Raw genomic sequence first — 22951 nt, 5'->3', positions numbered from 1 at the left:
AACACCCTCACCTTTGTAAAGAACAGAAGTCAAGATAGACTAAATGGCAGTGTAACAAAGCAAAGACTGAGGGAATGACTGGGGTGCATGAACATTATATTAATGTTTAGTATTGCAAAGTACAAGATAACATCTTGTGGACTGAATCTGTTGTGTTCACAAACATCTTCCTAATAATTATACCTAGCTGTTATGTGGCACTTTTAATCAGGAGTGGGCAAAACACTTCACAGAGGAGGGCAGTAGCATTATCCCCATTTTACAAATGGGCAAACTGAGATGCAGAGAGAGAACGGCCCAGATCCTCAAAGGTATCAGGGCTCCTAACTTCCACTGATTTCAATGGTTTACTTGACAATGTGGGCCAAAGTGACTTGTTCAAGGTCACCTAGCAAGCCAGTAGCAGACTTGGGAACAGAACCGAGCTCTCCTAAGGTCCAGTCCAATACTCCATTCATTAGGCTATACCACCTTCCTAAGTAGGTGATTTTGTTATTTTGTACTGTGGTTCCTGTCGGTATATCCGCAAACACAGTCTTTTGGCTCCAGTATGAATCTGCGGCAGGAACCCGTAGATTTCATCTCTGTTTTTAAAAGCAGGGTCTTCTGTCTCTGTCAGGCATGCCTGGGGGTTCTCTGGCTCACGCGCGGCTCCTGACCGTCAGACTCACAGAACAATTTTATTTCTATATTATTATTGCTTAGCCCTGCATATTTTTTTCTCTTACCAAAACACGTTTTGACCTATACTGTACGATGCCATCTGGTAGCCGTTCTGCAGTGACCCAGTGCAGCTCATGGTGGACTCTGGAGTTTGTGCAGGGAAGTATCAAACAGAACACAAGGCCCTTTCCTGCATTCATTGCGCAGCCTCCTCTCCCCCTAACACCAGGGCTGGATCTGGCTGTAATTTTCTATGATGAAACCTGGATCCATTTCCTATTTTTGAAGTACAGGAACTATTAAAAAATGGCTCCCAGCTGTGATGTTATAGAGTGGACAATAAAAACAGTCCAAACAGTAATAAATGATGGTACTTGAAATGTGAATACCACATTTCATTCCTAAGTGCTTTGCAGACAATCCGCCTGACCCTGCAACCTTCCCGCCTTTCCTCCCATGATTATTCTCATTGACTGGACCAGGAATTAGGGATGTAGGATTGGGCCCCAAAGACCACAGACATGCAGCCACCTCTGGGGTGGAGGGCAGGGCAGCAGCTAAGTAACAAATTTCACAAAACTCAGTGTGTGGGGAGGAGGGGTAATTTTGACCAAGGACCCCTGGGGCAAACCCATCATGTTAGTCTATAAAGATTCCCCGCAGCTGCTGGAGTTTTTGGCCTGGGGGTTTAAGCAGGTTGCAGCCAGGAACTAATAATGGTCATTATCCAGACATCCCATAAGGATGGGGGGCCAGGAGAGCTGTAACCGGCTGCAACTTCAACCTTTGCAAACAACGAATGATAATAATAAATCCCGCCCCTCCGCGAACGCACTTTGCAAGGAGGTGAGCGGCCTGTACCGGGGGAGGGAGGTGGGAAACACAACCCAGAGCAGGCACCCATTGCAAACCAATCCCGATCCAGCCAGCTCAGGAGAAACCCTCCAGCTCCTTCCGGGAAGGGGATGTGCCCACATGGAAACAGTTGCAATCAGACCGGCTGGAGGATGCAACTACAGGCATCTTCCCCCAGCAGAGTCCCGCAGCGCCAGCTGTCAGGGCTCCCCGTTGGCTGCACGCGTCCACCAAGCCTAGACGCCCTGCTCCCCACCCCCTTCCGCTCGCCCCACAAGTGCCCACCCTCTTTTTCCCTGCCTCTGATTGGCCAGAGGTTTCTTTTGTTAGCAGCTAAGAGAGCCTGCTATTGGCTAGGGAGCAATGTCTATCCGATCCTGGAGCAGCCCCCTCCCCTTTCCCCTTCCCAGCCCGGACCCTGGGAGCGCGAGGGGGTTTGGGGTGGGTGGGTTTTTGTGTGTGTGCGCGTGCAACCGTTTGCCTCTTGCACTGGGCGCAGGGAGCGGCGGTGGGTGCGTGCAGGGGGGGCCCGGCTGCCTGGCCCCCAGCGAATGCAATAAACAATAATCATCATTAGAGGGGGGAGAAAGAGGCGTTTCCTTCGGAGCATGCATCCATGGGCGGACTGAGGCCGGGAGGAGGCGGCGGCGGCGGCGGGGTCGGTGTTGCAAGAAGACCCCTTGGCAGCAGATGGGATTTGTGCCTTATTTGAGGATCTCCTGGGCAGTCCCTCTCCCCACTTGTGCTGCTGTCGGGGGGAGGGGGGGAAAGAGAGAGGAAGTTGCATTGATTATTTTTTGCTGCTGCTTCGCTTTCCCGGATTCCCACACACCGAGGCGGTTTTTAAATCTGGATGATTATGCATGGAAAATCGCCCCCTCCCTCTAAGGAGCCAACCCGTGCGGGCAGCCAGCTCCCCCTGAGCCTGCCTGCAATTGTGCCTTCACTTATGCGTGTGTGGGGGGAAGGGAACTGAGCTGTTTTTCTTGCGTTTGACCCCCCCCCCCCGCCGCTCTTTGGAGGGGAATCAGTGATCATCTGGGATTTCCACCTCCAGCGAGTCAATCCTGCCCCGACTGCTGGATTTGCTCCCCTTGCATGGGGAGAAGCGGCGAGCTGGTGAAGAACTCTCGGGCTTGGTTTTTATTATTATTTTTTTTTGAGGGGGGGGCAGTTGCTTTGCGCCCCAGCCCGGCTTGTGTGTGCGCCTTCTACACCGTCCCTCCCCCGCTCCCTGCCTCTGGACATTGGGATGTGACCAGCTGAGGTCCAGGCGACGCTGACCCTTCGCTCCGGGGGCTCGTGATCCTGGAAGCGGGTTGAGAATATCGCCGCACAAGTCGCCTTGGAGGGATTGTCAATTACCGCCCCTCCCCGCCGCCCACCCGCCCGTCAGAGACCCAGAAGCCTGGGATCTAGTTTTGTTCCGCTACTAAACAAAAGTGGGGACAACTGCTTGGGGTTGCAGGGCCACAAAACCATGTCTGCTAAAGAGAACCCCTGCAGGAAATTTCAAGCCAACATTTTTAATAAAAGCAAATGTCAAAATTGCTTTAAACCTCGGGAATCCCATTTGCTCAATGATGAAGATTTAAACCAGGTGAGTCTCCTTCCGGTTTTATTCCACCCCTCCCCCCTCTAAATTCACCTTGGGTTTTCAAGTGAACTGTTTTCATAACTGCACTTGGGTCAACAATGTATCTTAAGTGGGCCAGTCCGGCTTTCATGTGGACTTAATCGGTGCCGCTTTAAATGAGAGGAAATGGGATTTTTAAAAATATTCCCCCACTTTCATGGCTACATTAGGTCCCGTTACACACACGCGATTATTTGTTTTGTGATTGCTTTAAACCGCTCTCGTTTTATTTAGACCCGAGTGGGAAATACTGAAAGGCGAGAACTTGGGATGGGGTGTGTGTGTGTGTGTTGGGAGAGAAGGATTTGAAGTTTTAAAAGGAAAAATTGAAGATCGCAGGGGAAAATAATTTGGATTTTAAAGCCTTTCTTGTAAAGTAGGGCATGGCTTTCTCTTTGCATAGCTGGAGGGGTTCCCTGAAAGGAAGGAATCTTAAAATGTAATACACAGAGATTTCAAAGGCAAGTTCTACCAAATCAAAGTCACTCCAGGCGCCTGGGAGAGCTGCTTTCCTTCAGTAAAACCTTTGTAAACTGATGGGCGGGGTCCGTGCTGCACGCCTGTCTGCTCTGGAAGTTTTACATTTCAGTTTTCTAGGAGGTGTCTTTCCTTGCATGCCTTTCATCTGCATATTCCCGCACGATCGCTTGGAGTTAGTGGAAAACGCGTCTTAAAAGTATGCACCCAGCGCCGTTGATCCGCCCTGAATGGGGTGTGTGTGTGTGTTTTCGCGGGGCTGGGGGGTGGGGAGGAATAGGAGCGGTGATAATCTAGCAGCATTTTCCCCTCCCACTGCACTAGTTCTGACATCTAGGCTTGCAATCCTATTATGGAAATGAGATCAGACATATTGCTGGCCGAGATAATGAAATCTGAAGGCTAATATGGAAAAAACGTAACTAGGAAAACGAGTGTGTGTCTATAGTGGGGGGGGGTAATTGACAGACAGTGCTTGAGCAAAGGGAAATATCCTAAAGTTTGCCGCCCCCCCCCCCAGCTCTTCTCTGTTTCCACAGCTTAGCAATGTGATTCATGGGGATTTGTGACTCAGAAATGCCTGATGGCTTTGTTACTTTCGAGAAAACTGTGTGTGTGTATGTGTGTTGTCCAGCCAGGCTACTATCTACGTGGAGAGCTTGACTTTAACCCGCCTCACACAAGCCCTCTTTTGCTTTGTTGCTATTCAGTCTCCTCCACTCCCTCCCCTGCCTTGGGGGAATTTCAATGTCCATTGGAAGGTTGTCCAGGGGCCCTGCCTGCGCCCTGGATTTGACTTTATTGTGGGTGTCCTGACTTTTGTGTGTGGAGTGGGATGTGGGATTCGGGGGCTCCTTCTGGAAAAGTGGGTACAGTATGGATTGCCCAAATACTTTCAGGGGGTTTGGGAGGGGAGGGGATGATTGCCCCCACCCTTGTGGAGTAGGGTGACCAGATGTCCTGATTTTATAGGGACAGTCTCTATTTTTGGGTCTTTTTCTTATATAGGCTCCTATTTCCCCGCCACCCCCATCCCGATTTTTTGCATTTGCTGTCTGGTCACCCTGTGGAGTAAATTAGTTTATACTAAGTATAGCTATGAGATCTCATTCTCAGCAAGGGAGAAATAATTCCACTTTAAAGATAAGGGAAGGTGTGTGTGTGTACAAGATACACCCTTCTTTAAAGTATTTTACTTAATGATGACCTCAGTTTCTGTGATCTTACATGTCCCCACCTCCACTCCCCCAAACTGAAGAATCTCATTCAGTGGATACATTAGCACAGACAGCTTGGTGTAGTGAAGGAAGGTTGCTGTAAGGAAGTTCCGTGTCCATGCATTCTGGCCATATGTTGGCTAGTTCTTAATGTTAAAGAGAAACTCATCTGACCGGGAGGCTTTGCTCTTGAAAAAACAGCTAAGGGCGTGTGTATGGGTAACACCAAGATGTAAACATGAATAGCTTTTTCATCTGGCCTCTGTGGTTAGGTTTTTTTGCAGTCCTGTTGGATGGTTGTTTGGGCTGTCCCAGAATCCTAAACAGTGGTTGGAATGAGACTTAATCATGCTTATGGTACTGCTGCCTTGGCAGGTCCCATTTACACTGCAGAATGGAACCCATGCTTTCCCCATATTGTACAGGGACAAAGCTGTTGCCATCATACCAATGGGCCTATAGATAGCCAGGCTAGAAAAGTCCTTTTGAGTCATCCAATCTGACCTTTTGCTGCTTGGCTTGAGGGGAAGATGAGGATACTTGGCACTGAAATGCTCACGTTTCTGATTTTATATAAAACTGTATGCGCTCGACTGTATCCATCTCCTCCATCCTCTGCATGTCATGTGTCATCTGAGATTGTAAGCTCTTTGGGACGGGGCCTGTCTCCTCCTATGTATTTGGCTAGCACTTGGCACAGTGTGGCCCATATCCTGCTCAGTGCTACAACAGGAGTTGATACTTCTCAGTATCATAGTTTAATCAAACAAACATCCAAACTAACACACTCAGAGTCCTTTACTCATAATCGTACTTAACACTTCCAGGTTCAAAGCCTGGCGCAAATGCTAAACCGTTAATCCTTGGAGTTCTACTCTCAGGTTCACGAGTTGTTTTTCTGTGTGACTCTGTGTTAGTTGAGAGTGAGCTGTTACAATTGACGGTGGCTTCACTTCTTGTCGTGCTCATTGAATGCACAGGATCTCTGCACAGCCTCTCCTAGATCTGTATCGACGTATGCAATGGACTCCTTGTTAGTTTGCAGTCGTTGTGGATGAGGTGGCTTTCCTATCTCAAGGGCTCTTTTAGACACTAGTCCAGCAAAGCACTTAAGCAGGTGCCTAACTTTTAAGCCTGTGAGCCGCCAGGCTGACTTCGTTGGCTGCTCCCCCCTCGAATAAAACCTGGTAGTTTGAGTCTGTAAAGTGTCAAAGCTCCCACGCCAGGTCATGTCAAAGGGCTTAGATACAAGCTGTTCTCCCGCTTTCCCTGGCACATGTGGTGTAGTTGGGGGGGAAGCAAGAGGCGGGTGGATTTACTGAGGTCACTGTTTGGGCTGTAGCCTGTCTAGACATTGATGGTTCCTTCTGCGTCATTGCCCGTTAATGGTGTGCCTCAGAATGGAGGAAAGCCGAGTTCCGCTTCTTCTCCTCATGTGCTGCTAACGGTGCTGGTGTCTTCTCTGGTGAGGTGGTGTGACTCGGGAGTGATGCCGTCGGGGCCAGTGGTGTTACTCCATATTTCCATCAGTGTAACTGAGAGCAGAATCTGACCCGTTTGATTTAAAGATACAAGTGAGTAGTTGCCCCTGACAGAGATGTCACATGGCAACTGCTGTCCATCCAGAAGAGAGCATCTGCGGTATTTTAGGACCGGAAGAAGTTCACAGGGGGCTGGCCCACAAAGCTACTTAAATAGTCCATTGTGCCAACTTCCTTTGCAGTTGGCAGTAGGTGCCCCATTCTAGGCAGCAGAGAGGCCAAGGGTTGAATGGGTTGGGAAGTCCCTTGCTCTGGGTGCAAAGGTCTTTTCAGGACAGGATATTGCTGGTGTTCTGTGTTTATATAGAGGACATCAGCTTTTCAGAACTGCCATTCTTTCTGCCACATGAAGTTAAAACCATCCTTATCACTTAAAATATTAATGGGACGGTGTCAGGACAGATTTACCCTTCAGATCAGGTTTTGTAGACAAGCTTTTTAAAACTCTAGGCCAGGAAAGATAAATGTTCCCATGATAATTAAAATTAATTCTGACAACTCTTTGCAAGGAGAAAACATTCCTCTGCTCTAGTAGAAATCCAGATTTTGCAACATGGCACAAGAAATGATCCGTTTACTGGTCCCATCCTGCGAAGCTTTATTCACATTGCCCTTAGTTGCACGAAGAGATCTGTTGCAGTCTAGGACTGGGCTGTATCTTAAGTGCATGTCCTTTGGTCTCTAGGAAGAAGGAAACCTGCTCCTGAAAATGAAATTAACTAGAAACTGACTTGGTTTTATTTGAGTCTCTGTGTTCCTCTGGGCATTATTGCCTTCATCTTAATGTTTTGGATGATAGTAGACATGTGGGTTTGCCATCTGTGTGCCCCTCTGCCCATTTACTCTCCACGAACTGCCTCCGCTCAGATGATTTCTGGAATGTTGGGAAGGAGTGCGAATCTTGTTCACGCGCAGTCTTTCATTGTGCTTTTGCCCAGGTTGTTTCTATCTGTTAACCCTGTGACTCCTTAGACTGTTGGTAACTTTCTTACCTCCCTCGCGCTTGCAAAGAAGAATGTTCAAAGTGGTGGGTACCTTTATCTCTTGGCTTTAATAATAAAAAATAACATCAGTAAATGGGGTTGTGGTCTGGCAAGTTTATAAGGGTAGCCAGTGTTGGGGCAGGAAAATGGAGAAGCTGAGACCTTGCGGTGGTGCTGGTGACTTTGGGCGTACAGTGAGTGGGGAGATACAAGGGAAATTTAGGGTGGGATTTGGCTTAACTTTGCTTCCATTGAAGTCACTGGGAGTTACCAGTAGTTTCAGCAGGAGTACAGAATCAGGCCATGGCTGAGCATGACTGACAAGTGTAGGGATCTCTTCCTATTTGAAGACTTTTTCACACCATAAAGGGCTCAATTTTGCTTTAGTGAAAGCGCAGCTTAAGGAACTTGTCAGGGATCTCCTAGGAGATTTACGTGCCGAGCCCCACTCAACGGGAAAAACACTTGTAATCTGGTTTGGTAGAAAGTGGCCCTGTGTGCTTGATCTCAGGGAGGATGGGTGAATAAACCCAATTTGGAGATCTGCATGCACTGGGCATTGCAATAATGCATAACAGCATGGGCTGTAAGTCGGATGAGACCCTAGTCTTGTTGCTCCAGACTGGCTTGGCCAGTCTTCCTCTGAGACCAAAGTTTTTTGTCTCTAACAGTCTCTAACAGTCACTTGTGCAAGAAGCTGTTTTCGCTGCTCAGCTCTGGGTAGTTTTCTTCTGGCCACCAGTGGCTGTTTGTTGGGAATCCTCTCAAGTCCTGGCCATGGTTTCCCATGCAGGGTACAGACTAGTGGCAAAATGAGACTGTTCACAAAAGTAATGAGAACAGAAAGGAGAGCCTTCCATGCTGTTTATACTGCACTGATCTAACCATCTGGCACTGGATCAAGGCAGCCTTCTTGCTCACTGGATGCTAGGTAGCGGGTTGTGTCCTTCTTCCTTTACCCTGCGTTTCCACGTGCTGGATCCCAGAGGAGCGGTGAGGCTGACTGATAGGTGCGCCATTATCTAGTTTCCTCTCTGTTTTCCCTTTTTTTTTTTCTTCTTGGGAAGATCTAATCTTTCCTGAAAAGCTGTAGCCCTGGAAAACAGCTCCTGCTCACTTGCTCACATTCCTGACTCCCTGACTAGCTGCATCATGCTGCAAAAATCCAGCTGTAATTGACTAATTATTAGGACCAAACAGGGGAAGAGTCTCTGAAAATGTCAAACCCGCCTCCATCAGCTGCTGCAGTGGGAAGGAACTGAGGTCTGTAGGATTCTCTTTTGGGGGCTAGAGGGAGTGGTACAATGGAGCTATTTCTGCTTGGTTGGGGGCAGGGGGAGAGGCGTTTAGGGAAAAAGACGTAATTTCTTTCCTTTTAACTTTTTTAAAGACTTTCCTTCTACCATCCTTGCCCCACAGACACAAAGCAAAAGGTCCCAGAAATGCATGCTCCACGTCAACATGGCAAACAAAATCATGCACGATTATAAGCTAGTTGCCTAGCAAAGAAGGATGGAGGGCTCCGTGGGCATTGTTGGGAGCGTGGGGAAGGCCTGTTGCGGAAATACAGATGACTGGCAGAGTCAAAGTTAGGAATAAAATGCTTTGTTGGTTGCAGTCTGCATTTCCCCTGCTGTTGGGTCCAGGGACAAGGTCAGGATTCATTCTTCAGTTGTTCTTCTGCCTGAAGTATGTCCTACTTTCTTGTCCCGCTTGAGTTCTCTGGAGAGTGAAATTCTCTTCTCACCCCATGACCAAACGTAGTGTGGGCTGCAGCCCTGCACGCTTCCCCTGCATCCTGCAGTGTTTCACCCCCTTAGCTGCAACAGAAAGGTCCGTGTGTTTTGTTTGTCCTGTGAGACTGCTTAGATGCACAACCATCCATTTGCATGTACAGTTGCCAGATGAGTGTGTGCAAAGTAGCTGAATGGTTTCTTTGTACAAACCCCTGCTTTTGGAAAATCCGCCTCCTTGCATTCATGAACTGGTTAGCTGCCTTCATTGGACATGTGCATGTCTGTCATTGCACCATAGCTGTTGTCTGACCTCCAGAGAGGTGATCCTCCTCTCTCAGCAGGGCCCTGGTGAGATCTGTTGGATGCTCAGGGAAGTTTGTGGACGCTCCATCTCTTGGGACATTTGGAACAAGAGTGGCCAGAGCCCTGCAGTGCACTATAGGGCAAAGCCTGGACTTGGTGTGGACTAGATGATCTAACAAACCTTTTCTGCCCATTTCCTCTGGAATGACAGGCTGAGGGAGGTGAGTAGAAGGGGCTGTTAAAGGCCACTGGTGCCCTCTCCTCTGTTGCTGTTGTCAACCAGGTAAAACAGGCCTTTAGATGGAAGCATCGAGGGGCTGTTTCAGCTCTCATTGCTGCTGGAAGGGATGGAGAGGGAGTGGTTAATTCCCAACCGTGGCACTCCGAAAGGCTCACAAAGGTGAGTACAGGTGGGAATCAGGGGCAGGTGCCCAGGGGTGGAGTGTTGGGCTGTGTCAGGGCAGCTTTGGGCCGAGGACAGATTTAATCTAGCCCCTTCTTCCTCCTGGGAGCTATGAACCGCTCCTGTCTCCCTGGGTGACTGCACAGAAAGAAACCAGTTTTGGAGAGGAAGCCCTTTTGTTCAGGGGTCATGGCAGCAGTGGGTCAGTGCCACCGATACCCACAGCAGAAAGGTGCTATGAGAACTTCATGTCATGTCACCTCTGCCCCTGGCTCTCAATCCTGACCTGCACCCACGGAGCTACCTGCCGTTCCTGTCCTAGGAGCCCCACACGCCTGGTCAGAGCTACCTGGTTGGTCTGCTCTTGGTCTCTCCTGTGGTGATGGCTTTTTGTGCTGTGGGGCCGCATTTGTTGCTAAGTTGAGATTCACCAAACTTGCAGTGTAGGCTGCTTGTGAATCCTGGTCTCCGCAGGAAAGCAAAGCTGGGGTGTGGGCAAGAGGCGAGCAGCCGCCCGAGTTACTTCAAGTGGGGGAAGATACGAGCTTATTGACGCTAGGAGGGGGTCAGCACATAACTTTGCTTTGGGCTGTTCCTGGCTTGAGGGAGGCTGCACTGATGCCAGGCAGGCCAAGTTCATGGCATTGATAGCACTAAGCACCCAAAATGCTGCTGGATGTCAGGACAATGCATATTTGGGGTGGAAACTAAGTCTGACTGGATCCTATTAGACCCCCAAAGCATTAGGACTCTGTGTGGGGTGGCTTATGGCTTCAGCTTTTATTCAGTGTGTCCATTATCGGCAGCAGCCAGTGGCTCTCCCAGCGACATTTCCAAGGCCTGTGTTGGGTGATGTATAAGGATCTCTTTCTGCTCGGATTGCTAGTGATGCTCCATATTAGCGCTTCCTAGGCAGAGCAGCTGCATGTTGGGGAATCTGATGGCACCCTTCAGACTTGGCTCTGCACTTCCCACCATCCCTCTCTGCCCTGGCATTTGGGTGTCCAGTTAGCCCCAACAAAGGCAGCTGCTGCCAGGCAAAAGGAGTAAGTTGTAGGGGTGGGTTTGCCTAGAACCTTCTCCGGGATGAGTCCTGAATGTGGAAATACAGGCCTTTCTCTGCCCCAAACTCTCCTGATCCTGCTGTCTGCATTTCCAGAGGGAAATAATTCCAAATCCCTGTCCCCCCAAGGGTCGCCCTGGGCTCCATCTTCTGTGAGGTTTCTTGGCTACTCCCAGGCTAGAGGTGGAGTCAAGGCTTCCATCCCCTGGGAGGGGGAGAGCCCGGCCTTTGGGACCTGGAGCTTGTGCTGCGAGCGGTTGCAGGGTAGAATCTAATAGCCTGGCTCCCACAGAAAGGTGCAGGGCGCGGGGCGGGGTAAGAAGCTATTGCAGCCCTTTGAGCTGGCGTCCAGAGGGCAGCCCAGAGCACGTCTGTTCCAGTCCATGCTCCCAAGAGGGCTGGGTACCTGCTGCCCTGTTGGCTCAAGCCATGTCACTGAGTGACTCTGAGGCTCCCTGGCTCAAGGACAGGCAGGAGCACATCAAACAGAGAGCAGGTGTCTGGTGCCGAAACTGCTGGGGTGGAGGGATTAGCCTACAGGACCCTGCTCACTCCTGAGGGACCTTGACCCATTCAGACTGGCAGGGCCCGAAAGAGCTGGGGAAGCTTGGGGTGGGTGCTGTATGGGGAGGAGGAACCTGTCCAATCTCTCCCCTGGCCCCCAGTGAGGGGAGGTGGCAGGCGGCATGGTAGCTCCCAATAATGAACATCCCGGAGCTGAGGCCAGCCTGGAGAGCCTTCTCTCATCCCTAAAAGACCCTGCTGATGCCTGGGTTCACCCCTCTCGCTCTGTGGGAAGATTTGCCCACTGGTGTCTGAGCAGCAGGATGGAAGCCCTGGTCCCGTCCTGCCCTGCAGTACACGTGCTGTGTGGGAGGGTGGAGTGCATGAGTCGGTCTGAATGGGGAGCCTGTGTACTGAAACCAGCCCTAAGGAGCCCACCTCTAGGAGGTGACCCGCGGCTTCAAAGGATCCCCGGGTGGTTTCCCGTACCGTCGTGTTCCCCCATCTACAGGCCCCTTGGGAGGGTGACTTACAGTAGCATTTGGTGCATGTGCACATAGGGGGGTGTGTAGCCCCAGAACGTGCAGCAATAATGTGTGGCAAGCCAAGGATGGGAAGGGCCAAGTACCAGATAAAGGGGATCAGTATAGTTAACCTGCATTTGATGGCGAGGGCTATTGAGACACAAGGCGCTGAAATGGCTTGGGCTGGGGATGGAACCTCTGGTGCACAATGTCCAATACCAGCTAGAATCCCAGAGGCAGGAGGTGGAGAATTTGCCTCCTACCCGGGACATGCGTCATGCTCTCTTACTGGATTCTGCAGGACCTTCAAGAGAGATGGGCTCTAAGCCAGCGGAGATGTCCGAGTGGCTGATTCAGGGCCCTCCTTTCTGATAGGAGGATGCGTGACATGAAGAACATTAAGTAACAATTGGTGTGTTCTTGCGAAGAGTTTGCAGAGAACCCTCTGCGCAGAAGGCCTGGGAGTGAAATACAGCCTGTCTCTGCTCCATTGTCCCTTGGAGTGAGGGCTGCCCCAATCCTGACCGGCCAGCATCGCACCCAGGTTCTTTTGGGCTCGTGTGCATCCAAGAGCTGAAAATGTGGGCTCAGATCTGCCTTGTTTTGGGGTCATAATCACAGAATTCCGTGTGGCTTTCACTAGAGCCTGTGCCCAAACCGCCCGGGAGGTGGGGCAGTTTCAGATCTGCCTCTCTTGTAGTGGCTTGGGGCACCTGGAACCAAAAACTGCCCAAAGAGTACAGTGTGGATGGTGGCTTGGATCCTGACAACCTGATGCCATTCCTGGCTCTGCCATGGCCTAACCAGGTGACTGTGGGTAACTGCTTTGGCTCTGTCTGCCTCCATTTCTCCAGCTAAAATGGCGTTCTCACCAATCCATGAGGAAGTGCTGGAGACGCGAGTGAAGAGTGCTAGGTTCCACTATCATTTTATTGTCTGTCTTAAAGGCCCCTGGGCCTTGATGATCCTGCTCTGTACATTGGGTCTATTCTGCACCCTGGTGAGTTACCTTTAGCTTCCGTGACAAGGAGTCCGCCTGCCTGTAGGACCCCCCTGTGCATGCTCAGACCTGAGAGGCAGAGACTGAGCCTTCCCTGTGCTTCTTTCCTGTTTTTTTTTTTTTCTCTCTCTTTTCCTTCAATTGCCAAGATCAACTTAAAGTGAAAAACTCCTGCCTCAGCCCGAGACAGGCTGATTACGTCTGCCGGCAGCCTAAACAGATGACCCCACCCCAGCGCGCACATGGAGCCAGGAATCTTTCTCCGTGACTAATTTGAACTTTCCCCCCCGAGCGCGCCGTGATGGGTCAGAAATGCAGCTCACGGGGAGTTCTTCATCCTTGTTTTTGCAAACGTTTAATCTCCCCAATCCCTTTGGTGTCACAGTCGATGGGGTTTTCTGACAGGTCTGTTTGGGTAGGTGGCAAACCTGGCTTGGAAATAAGGCTTGGTCAAAGTTCCAGACCTGGGAGAGGCCGTGTAGATACGCCCTGTTGTCAGACCTACTCCCGGGGGATACGGCCCTAGGAGGGTGTTCCTCCCCACAGCACCAGGATGGGAATGCTTCGGTCATATAACTCCGCCTCTACGATCTGCACCTCACAGAGCCCAAATTCACTGTAGCCAGGCACGCAGTAAGTGTTCAGCTGGTGCCAATGAAAGTCACCTCAGTGTGGTACATTTCCCTGGGGCGGTTAGACTTGTACTTTTGCGGCGCTTCCTAGTCGTGGTGGGTGGACAAAGTGGATGCCCCAGTGGCGGGTGCTGGTGGTCCAAAACCAGGCTGTTCAGCTCGTATGTCCTGATGGCGACTCTTCTTACCCCAGCTTACAAGTTCTGTTTGCTCTTAATTGGCTCTTCTATTAACATGCTGTTAGATGGCTCCAGTCATCCCTGGAGTGAGGGTGATCAGGTTGGCCCGTGTGCACCCTCCTTCCCCCCTCACTCTGGGGAGAAGTGGAGATCTGGTGGGCTCTTGGCAACCTTTCACCTTGAAGTCACCGGTTCGGATCCACCGCAGGTCTGTTGTTCCTGGGAGTTACAAAACGCCTTCCCGCTGTGGGTAGCCCTGCGTGTAATGAGTGGGTGGGTCTCGGTCCATTTCCTAACAGACTGGCGGCTGCAGCCCGAACACCCCTGACACCCTTAGCAATCTGAGCAGAGAGGCCAAGCACGGCCATGGACACCAAGTTCCCCTCTCGGACCAGCAGGAGGCTGGTCCGTATCGGGGCTGATGCTTGTGCTGGAGTGAGGCTGGTACAGCAACGCTGTCCATCCAGTGCCTGTGGCCAGCACAGTACCCACAGCAGCACCTCTTCAAAGCCAGTATCTGGTAGCCTCCGCCCCTCAAAGACTGCCTGTGTGGTGGGTGAGGAGTCCCCCTGCAGTGCCAGCTCCACTCCCCACCCCTCCATCCCAGCTGCATGGAAGCCCCAGGCCTCTATTCTTAGGAGCTAGTGGGGGCTGGCTGGATTCTGTCCTGGGAGCCAGTGATTCCTGCGTAGCGTCAGCGTGGCAGCTTGACAGCCTTGTGTAAACCTCGCTGGGGCCATTTCCTCCTCCTCCTCCTCCTCCCCCCCCCCGCCCCTTGCTAACTGGCCCAGTTGGCTGGGCTGGAGGCAGCGTGTTCCTCTGATGCAACCCAGATTTGAACAGCCAAGAAAAGAAAACCCAGGAGTAGGACTAACCGGCTCAGCTTGTGAGCTCTGCTCTCTGACGCTGAATTACAGGGGAAGAGGAAGCGACCTGCAAACCCCAGCGTGGGGGAATAAATGCTCTCGTTGAAGCACAGCTATTGACCTGAAGCAGGAGTGAACACAGGGATTCTCCCTGTCTTGTGCAGGTCAAACTAGATGATCACGATGGTTCCTTCTGACCTTTTAAAATCTCTGAAATCATGGTGCAGGTATCCGACCGGGAAGCACTGCAAGAACGGCCCCAGTTGAGGCTTGCTTATTAAGGGCTATCTTGGGGTAGGGGCGGGGAGCAATGAGCATCTTTCTGTGAAATAAGTTCTTTGACTAAATCTGGGGTGAACCCAGATTGGCTGAGTGGGGTGCCCCTGTCTAACCGTTGAGCCCATGGCAGAGTGCTGTGTTCCCTGTGTTTTGTCCATCGGGATTGGCCCGAATTTTCAACGCTGAACGTTTGGAAAGTTCAGCTCCCGAGCTAAACAATGGGGCTCAGGCCTAGCTCTCGTTTTGGCCAGGGTTTTGCCTCCCTGGCTTGTTGCGTTCTGGCCCAACTGTTGCTATTAGCAGATGGTTTAGTTTGAATTCATATTTTAATCCAGTTGCATGAAAGGAGCATGTCCTGCATCACATCTTATTGAGGCTCTTGTCCGGTCACTGAAGCTAAGCCGGGCCAGGCTGAGTCAGCGTCTGGATGGGAGACCTCTGGGGAATACCAAGGGGTTGCAGGAAGTGATGATGATCTTCCTTCTGAGTCAGTTTGCACCAGTGTCCCAGCATGTTGTTTTGAGGGTGCTGGGCTGCTGGAGACACCTTTCAAATGGATATAAAACCAAAGCCCCATTTTGCTTGTAACCATTTTTTGGAAGAATGGGGAGTGTTGGAACCAGTTGAAAAGTAATGGGGGTAATAACATTTTTCCGACTTAGTTCATTGCACAGTTTCCGTTAGATATAGTGTCCTTCATTTCCTGCCCTATAGCGGGTGCTCTCCCATCCCAGAGATGACTGCTTGTGTATCTGTACCTCCCTGACCTGAGTGTTGTTAAACAAACCATATGTTTGTAAAGTGCTTTGAGATTCTTGGGTGAAAGGTGCTAGAAGACTGCTAAATACTATTTATAGTCCCACCTACAGTGAAAGCTGCAAAGTGACCAGATTGGCCCGTGTGCCAGGGGACCACCAAAAATAGTTCACCTAAGATCAGCTAGCCTCTGCTTGGCCAAACAAACCTATTCTGGGAACCTCAGTGTTGCTGTCGAGTGGCCTTTTACACAAGGGGTTGTATAAATCCCATTACAGAACAAGAGTATTGTCAAGCTGCCGTTTGGCACTTGTGGGGTTCTTGTGAATTCCCAAGTGCGAACTGTGTTCAGAGAAAACAAACTACATGCGTAAGTCTGTGCTTCCTTCCAATGTGTTTTTTCTATCCCCTCCAGAAACCCTCCTCTTGTATGGGAGAGTCAGGTGTCATTTATTTTAAAGCGTGTTGCGGTGAGGGGATTAAAAGGTCAGAGCTGGTTTTAACTCTGAGGCCTTGTCTACACACACACTTGCGCCAGCCTAGTTAAACTGATACAGATCCCTGTGTGGCCATTTATTTGCTTTTAAGAGTGGCTTGGTTTGGCTTAAAATAGACCTAAGGGCTTGCAGTCACCCAGAGTTCTTGTAATTCCTGCTCCTCAGTTTGGTTTAAGTCTGGGTAGGGACACCGATTTCAGGGTTTGAATGCCTTTGATTCAGTTTAGCTAGTAAGGAATTGATTTAAAATTTATATTGAAATAGGGCACTCAAAAAACAAAACCAGTGTTCCAACTCACGGATTTCACAGGCATGAATTATAGCTGATGCAGTCATTTTGCTTCCACTTACTGTGTAGACAAGTCTTAACTGATTTAAGCTAAATCAACATAAGCGTGGTTTAAACAGATTCATAGATTCATAGATATTAAGGTCAGAAGGGACCATTATGATCATCTAGTCTGACCTCCTGCACAATGCAGGCCACAGAATTTCACCCACCACTCCTGCAAAAAACCTCGCACCTATATCTGCGCTATTGAAGTCCTCAAATCGTAGTTTGAAGACTTCAAGGAGCAGAGAATCCTCCAGCAAGTGACCCGTGCCCCATGCTACAGAGGAAGGTGAAAAACCTCCAGGGCCTCTTCCAATCTGCCCTGGAGGAAAATTCCTTCCCAACCCCAAATATGGCGATCATCTAAACCCTGAGCATATGGCCCTGAGCATATGGGCAAGATTCATCAGCCAGATACTACAGAAAATTCTTTCCTGGGTAACTCGGATCCCACCCCATCTAATATCCTATCACAGGCCATTGGGCCTATTTACCATGAATATTTAATTACCAAAACCATGTTATCCCATCGTACCATCTCCTCCATAAACTTATCGAGTTTAATCTTAAAGCCACATACAGATCTTGGCTTCCACACAGCATCTTGTGCCAATTTAACTAAACCCATTTAAAATCACACCATAGGTTAAACCAGCACAAGCCCCTGTGTGGGCCCTCTGAGAGATTCTGCCATGAAATGGGAGAGGTGTGTATTAGAGGCTGGGTTTTCAGCTTTCGGGGTGGCAGTTATGAATGGGGAGGTTGGCTGTGGCCCCTTGAAACCTTTCTTTACGGCCAAGGGTGAAGGGCTTTTGAAACATCTTCCAGTTGGAACATGAGGGCCCTTATATGGGGGAAGCAGTTTATTTGTTTTATAGGGTGTTCTATGTTAGCTAATTAAAATTTCTCCCTGCACTTGCAGTTAAATGTGGTATTCTTCACTTCCTGTCCTAAACTGTTGTGTTGTGATTACTCCTGGGGGAATTCGGTGGCAAAAAAATTAAAAATTCTGCACACAATATTTTAAAATTCTGCAAATTTTATTTGTCAAAATAACAAGACATAATCATGCCAGTTTCAATTATTTTGGTAGTTTATTTCAAAATACCTGTCAGCAAGTATGTCTATAACAATATAGACACACACAAAAATTCCCCCAGGAGTAGTGTGTTAAAGAAACCTGGTTTCTGGGTGACAACCCAGTTTCTGCTTCTCTGCCTCCTTCCTCCACAGAGCCCAGCTGGGGGGGCCAGACACTCACACCCCCTTTCCCCTAGGGCCCAGCCATGGAGGCCCCCCTTGCCCATATACCTGCCCTGCCTCCAGCTGTAGGGTTGCCAACTTTCTAATTGCACAAAACTGAATACCCTTGCCCCACCCCTGGCCCTTTTTCCGAGGCCCTGCTCCCACTCACTCTACCCCTTGCTCGCTCTCCCCCATTTTCACTCACTCTCACTGGGCTGGGGCAGGGAGTTGGGGTTCAGGAGTGGGTGCGGGCTCCTGGGTGGGGCCAGAAATCAGGGGTTCAGGATGCAGGAGCAGGTTCTAGGCTGGGGGTTGGGGTGCAGGAGGCGGTGTGGGCTCCAGGAGGGAATTTGGGTCTGGGAGGGGGCTTGGGTTGGGGTGTGGGCTTTGGGAGGGAGTTTGGATGCAGAACGGGGCTCAGGGCTGAGGCTGAGGCAGGGGTGAGGGGTGTAGGCTCTGGGTGGGAGTTAGGATGCAGGAGGGGGTTCTGATCTGAGGCAGAGGGTTGGGGTGCAGGAGGGTGTTTGGGGTGCGGGCTCCAGCTGGGCGGCGCTTAATGCAGGGCAAAGGCAGGCTCCCGGCCTACCCTCGCTCCATGTGGCTCCCGGAAGCTGCTGGCATGTCCGGCTCCTAGGCGGAGGGGCCTGGGGCTCGGTGCGCTGCCTGTGCCTGCAGACACTGCTCCAGCAGCTCCCATTGGCTGCGGTGCTAACGCTCGGGGCAGGGGCAGCACGTAGAGTTCCTGTGGCCACCCCTGCACCTAGGAGCCAGTCGTGCCTGCCGCTTCCGGGAGCCACGCGGAGCCAGGGTAGGCAGGGAGCCTGCCTTAGCCCTGCTGCACTGCCGCCTGGACTCTTAGCAGCCCAGTCAGTGGTGCTGACCGGAGCTGCCAGGGTCCCTTTTCAGCCAGGCGTTCCGCTTGAAAACCGGATGCCTGGCAACCCTACCCAGCTCGGGGGACCCCTTGCCCAGATACCTGCATCCCCTCTCCGCTCCCCCCCGCAGACCTCAGCCCAGACACCCACCCTCTACCCCCTCAGAGCCCGGGGATCCATAGGGAGAAACAGACAGATGCTCTGTACCAGGCTTGCACAGAGTTTCCTGCGCGCCACCCTCTCCTTCTCTCGGGTCGTATGGGGAACTGCAACTGCCAGGAACCCTCTAGCTTTCTCCCCCTTCCCCTGGCAATGTCCCCATAGTGGCGGCCAGCAGCACTGCATCCCATTTCTGTGGGGGAAAGGAAATTCTGCACAAAAACATTAATTTTTGCAAAATTGCGCAGTGGCGCAGAATTCCCCCAGGGGTAGTTGTGATCTACTAAGCAACTGCTGCCTTCCACCTTACAATGTCCCCTGAAAGTGGGAACAGGCGTTCACATGCCACTGTTGTAGCCAGCGTCGCAAGATATTTACTTACCAGATGCGCTAAAGACTCATATGTCCCTTCATGCTTCAACCACCATTCCAAAGGACGTGTGTCCATGCTAATGCGGGGTTCTACTCGATAACGATCCAAAGCAGTGCAGACCAATGCATGTTCATTTTCATCATCTGGCTCAGATGCCACCAACAGATGGTTAATTTTCTTTTTTTGGTGGTTCAGGTTCTGTAGTTTCCACATCGGCATGTTGCTCTTTTAAGACTTCTGAAAGCAAGCTCTATACCTCATCCCTCAGATTTTGGAAGGCACTTCAGATTCTTAAACCTTGGGTCAAGTGCTGTAGCTATCTTTAGAAATCTCACATTGGTACCTTCTATGTGTTTTGTCAAATCTGCAGTGAAAGTGTTCTTAAAATGAACAACATGTGCTGGGTCAACATCTGAGACTGCTATAACATGAAATATATGGCAGAATGCAGGTAAAACAGAGCAGGAGACATGCAATTCTCCCCCCAAAGAGTTCAGTCATAAATTTAATTAACGCATTATTCTTTTAATGAGCGTCATCAGCATGGAAGCATGTCCTCTGGAATGGTGGTCGAAGCATGAAGGGTCATATGAATGTTTAGCATATCTGGCATGTAAATATTTTGCAATACCAGCTACAAAAGTGCCATGCGAACACCTGTCCTCATTTTCAGGTGACATTGTAAATAAGAAGTCGGGAGCATTGTCTCCCATAAATGTAAACAAACTTGTTTTGTTTTAGTGATTGGCTGAACAAGAAGTAGGACTGAGTGGACTTGTAGGCTCTAAAGTTTTACTTGTTTTGTTTCTGAGTGCAGTTACTTAACCAAAAAAAAATTCTACATTTGTAAATTGCACTTTCACGTTAGAGATTGCACTACAGTACTTGTATGAGGTGAATTGAAACATTCTGTTTCTTTTATGATTTTTACAGTGCAAATACTTGTAATCAAAATAATAAAAAGTGAGCACTGTACACTTTGTATTCTGTGTTGTAACTGAAATCGATATATTTGAAAATGTAGAAAAAAATCCAAAAATATTTAATAGATTTCAATTAGTAGTTGGCTGTTTTAACAGCACGATTAATTTTTTTGAGTTAACCGCATGAGTTAACTGCGATTAATAGACAGCCCTATTGCAAATTTACTTAATTTCTGCCAGTGAAAGCCACGTATTGGACTGCAAAGCATAATTAGCATGCAGCGCTGCTGGGCACTGTGAAACGTCCCTCTGTGTATGGAAGTGCCCTGGTAGGGTGCAAGGTGAAGCGCCATTGTCAGTGTCTCTGTTAGTGTCTGGGAGATGAACACTACTGTAGCGTTTTCTGAGCAGCCAGGCTTGGATCTCCCTAGAGCTAAGATTCCCCATTCCATAGTGCAGATCCAAGTGTCCTTTTTTCCAAGTGTGCTGTTGCTAATTTGCCTGGCTGATTGCTTTCAGTCTTCCTTCTGCTGCTATCCAAAGGCATTTGTATTTGGCGGACAGCTCTTCACCTACCTGCTCCCAATCCCGGTTCTTCCTAACTGGTTCTGTGGTTAGATCTAATGCAGTCCAGCTGCCACATAAGCAGATGTGATGCCCTGAACTCAACATCAGGACATCCCTGGGGAATGCCTGGCAAGGGGGAGAAATGGACTGGGACCGCGTGTGGTGGTTTTGCTCAGGAAGCCATTCGCCTGCCAGCCTTTGTTGTTCTCTTCCCTGCTGTGTTGGTTGAAGTGAAGAAGCAGATCTAGGTGACTGCTGTGCAATCAGGTACTTCTGCCTGCGCCAATATCTCTGTCAAATCTCAGGCAGAGAGATTCTCAGGCCGGAAGGGACCATTGTGATCATCTAGTCTCCCCTCCTGTACAACACCGGCCAGAGACCGTCCCCAATATAATTCCTAGAGCAGAGCTTTTAGAAAAACATCCCATCTGGATTTAACAATGGACGGTGATGGAGAATCCACCACGACCCTTGGTAAGTTGTTCCGATGGTTAACTACCCTCACCGTTAAAAAATGCATACCTTATTTCCAGCTTGAATTTGTCCAGCTTTAACTTCCGGTGATTGGATCATGTTATAGGCGAGATAGGAATGACAGGTGGTTGGGTTAAAAAAAAAAAAAAAAAATCACCCTTTTTCAAGTAGTTTTTTTTATGGAAGAACCAGGGAGAGACTTGCAGGGCTACAGAATGGAGGCACTTACAAAATCATGGTACACCTAGCTCAGCAGTTACTGCTCTCTGTATGGAGAAGATATGAAAAGGACCGGTGTCACACCTCCTAATGCGGCTGAATGGACTGATACTACAGCTGTTCTTCTGGGCGAGGAGAGTTGTTTGACGTGGGGTACAATTCTTGCCAAATATCCGCATTCTACTGTGATAAAAGGAAAAAATTCCTGCCTTGTCATTACTATCCATCTATCTTGGGTGCTTCACTGCAGTGTCTGAGTACCTCACAATCTTCCATGTATTTACCTGCCCAACCCCGCTGTGAGTCAGGGCCGTGTTGATATCCGTTTCGCAGGTGGGCAGCTGATGCACAGAATAAGTGACTTGCTCCAAATCACACAGGAAATCTGTGGCAGAGCAAGGACTCAAACTTGGGTCTCTCAGGATCCACGCCAGTGCCTGACCACTGGATAATCCTTCCTCTCTGCTACTAATGAACACTTCAGATGGGTGGAGGATGGAAATTAAAACTCTAGCTTCCGTTCTGCCACTTTATTCTTTCTGTCCAAACTGGGAGACTTTCAGAAAGGAAAGTGGGCTGCTTGGTTTTGCACCCTTGTGCTCTAGCAGCCCAATCTGCAGGCAGTGTTTGGGTTGCAGAGACTTTTCCCTGTTGGTAACATGCCCTGGGTGGTCACCATGCTGGGCCGGAGGCAACAAGTGTAGAACAAATCAGAATCTCTGTCCCAAAGAGCTTGCATGTGGGAGAGGGGAGCGGAATGGGGGATGGGGGGGACATGCGTTCATAGGCTGGTTGTGGCCTAGAATTAGAACAGGTGGATCGTCAGGAGATATCTCTGGGGGAGGGTGCCTGGCAGACCGTGTAAGGAGTGGCAAGAAGGGGAGTTACGAGAGTCAAGGGCGTGGGAGGAGATTGGGAAAGAAGTGTAGGCTGGGGGTGTGGCTGTGCAGAGTTCTGCAAGTGAGGGGGCACGTTTAGTACCTGCTGTGGAAGGAGAGCGGACGCTGCAGTGACAGGACCTAAGAAGCCAGGAGACATGATTGGAAGGAGAGGTGGTTTTGGTGCCAGAGCTTTGAAGGGGCTGCAGGAAGGGGGTTCAGGAATCCAGGTATGGCCCAGGCTTCTGCTGAGGGGAGGGATGGTTTTAAGGGAAGGAGCACCGGGATTTGGTCACAGCTTGGCTGTGGGGGGAGAATTTCTAGCACTTCGGTCGAGATTTTCAAAGTGCTTTCCAGAGCTGGGTACATGCCCCGCTTCATGAATAGGGAAAGTGATGCACAGAGGAGAAATGATTTAGGAAAGCTCTTGTCCTGCAGGGAGGGTGTCGTCTTGGCATGGCATGAGTGCCCCATTGTGCTAGGTGGTGTACGAACAAATGCGGAAGAAAACAATGGTCCTTTTCCCGACCACTGCTGAGCACTGCCTCTCTAAGGGGGGTGGTCCTGGTAAGCTGGAGTCACAGGTAGAATCCTCAGCTGTGACTGTAGGAAAGTGGGGAGGAAATTCAGGAGCTGTGTCCCAGATGTTTAATTTGAGGCTGCCCCTCAGCAGGAGAGCTCGGGAAGGCAGCGGGATGCTGCAGAGGAATGTTTTAAATTCAGCCCTGAAACCAAACTGTGCACTTTGTTAAATTAAAAAAAATTGTATTTTGTTTTACTAAAAAAAACA

The 22951-nt window shown here is 49.9% G+C and overlaps 1 protein-coding gene across 1 annotated transcript in view; it reads left to right on the top strand.

Moving 5' to 3' along the window:
* The first annotated feature begins 2998 nt into the window (after positions 1 to 2998).
* The window catches only part of MPRIP (myosin phosphatase Rho interacting protein), a 163459-nt gene continuing 143506 nt past the window's right edge, over positions 2999 to 22951 (top strand). Inside the window, exon 1 of the mRNA XM_077828413.1 lies at positions 2999 to 3118. Within this exon, the coding sequence (XP_077684539.1) occupies positions 2999 to 3118 (120 nt within the window). The remainder of the gene's footprint in view (positions 3119 to 22951) is intronic.

The sequence above is a fragment of the Eretmochelys imbricata genome, chromosome 10 (genome assembly GCF_965152235.1).
Source record: "Eretmochelys imbricata isolate rEreImb1 chromosome 10, rEreImb1.hap1, whole genome shotgun sequence".
In the NCBI taxonomy this organism is placed as follows: Eukaryota; Metazoa; Chordata; order Testudines; family Cheloniidae; genus Eretmochelys; species Eretmochelys imbricata.
This window is presented reverse-complemented; position numbering and strand designations above follow the sequence as displayed.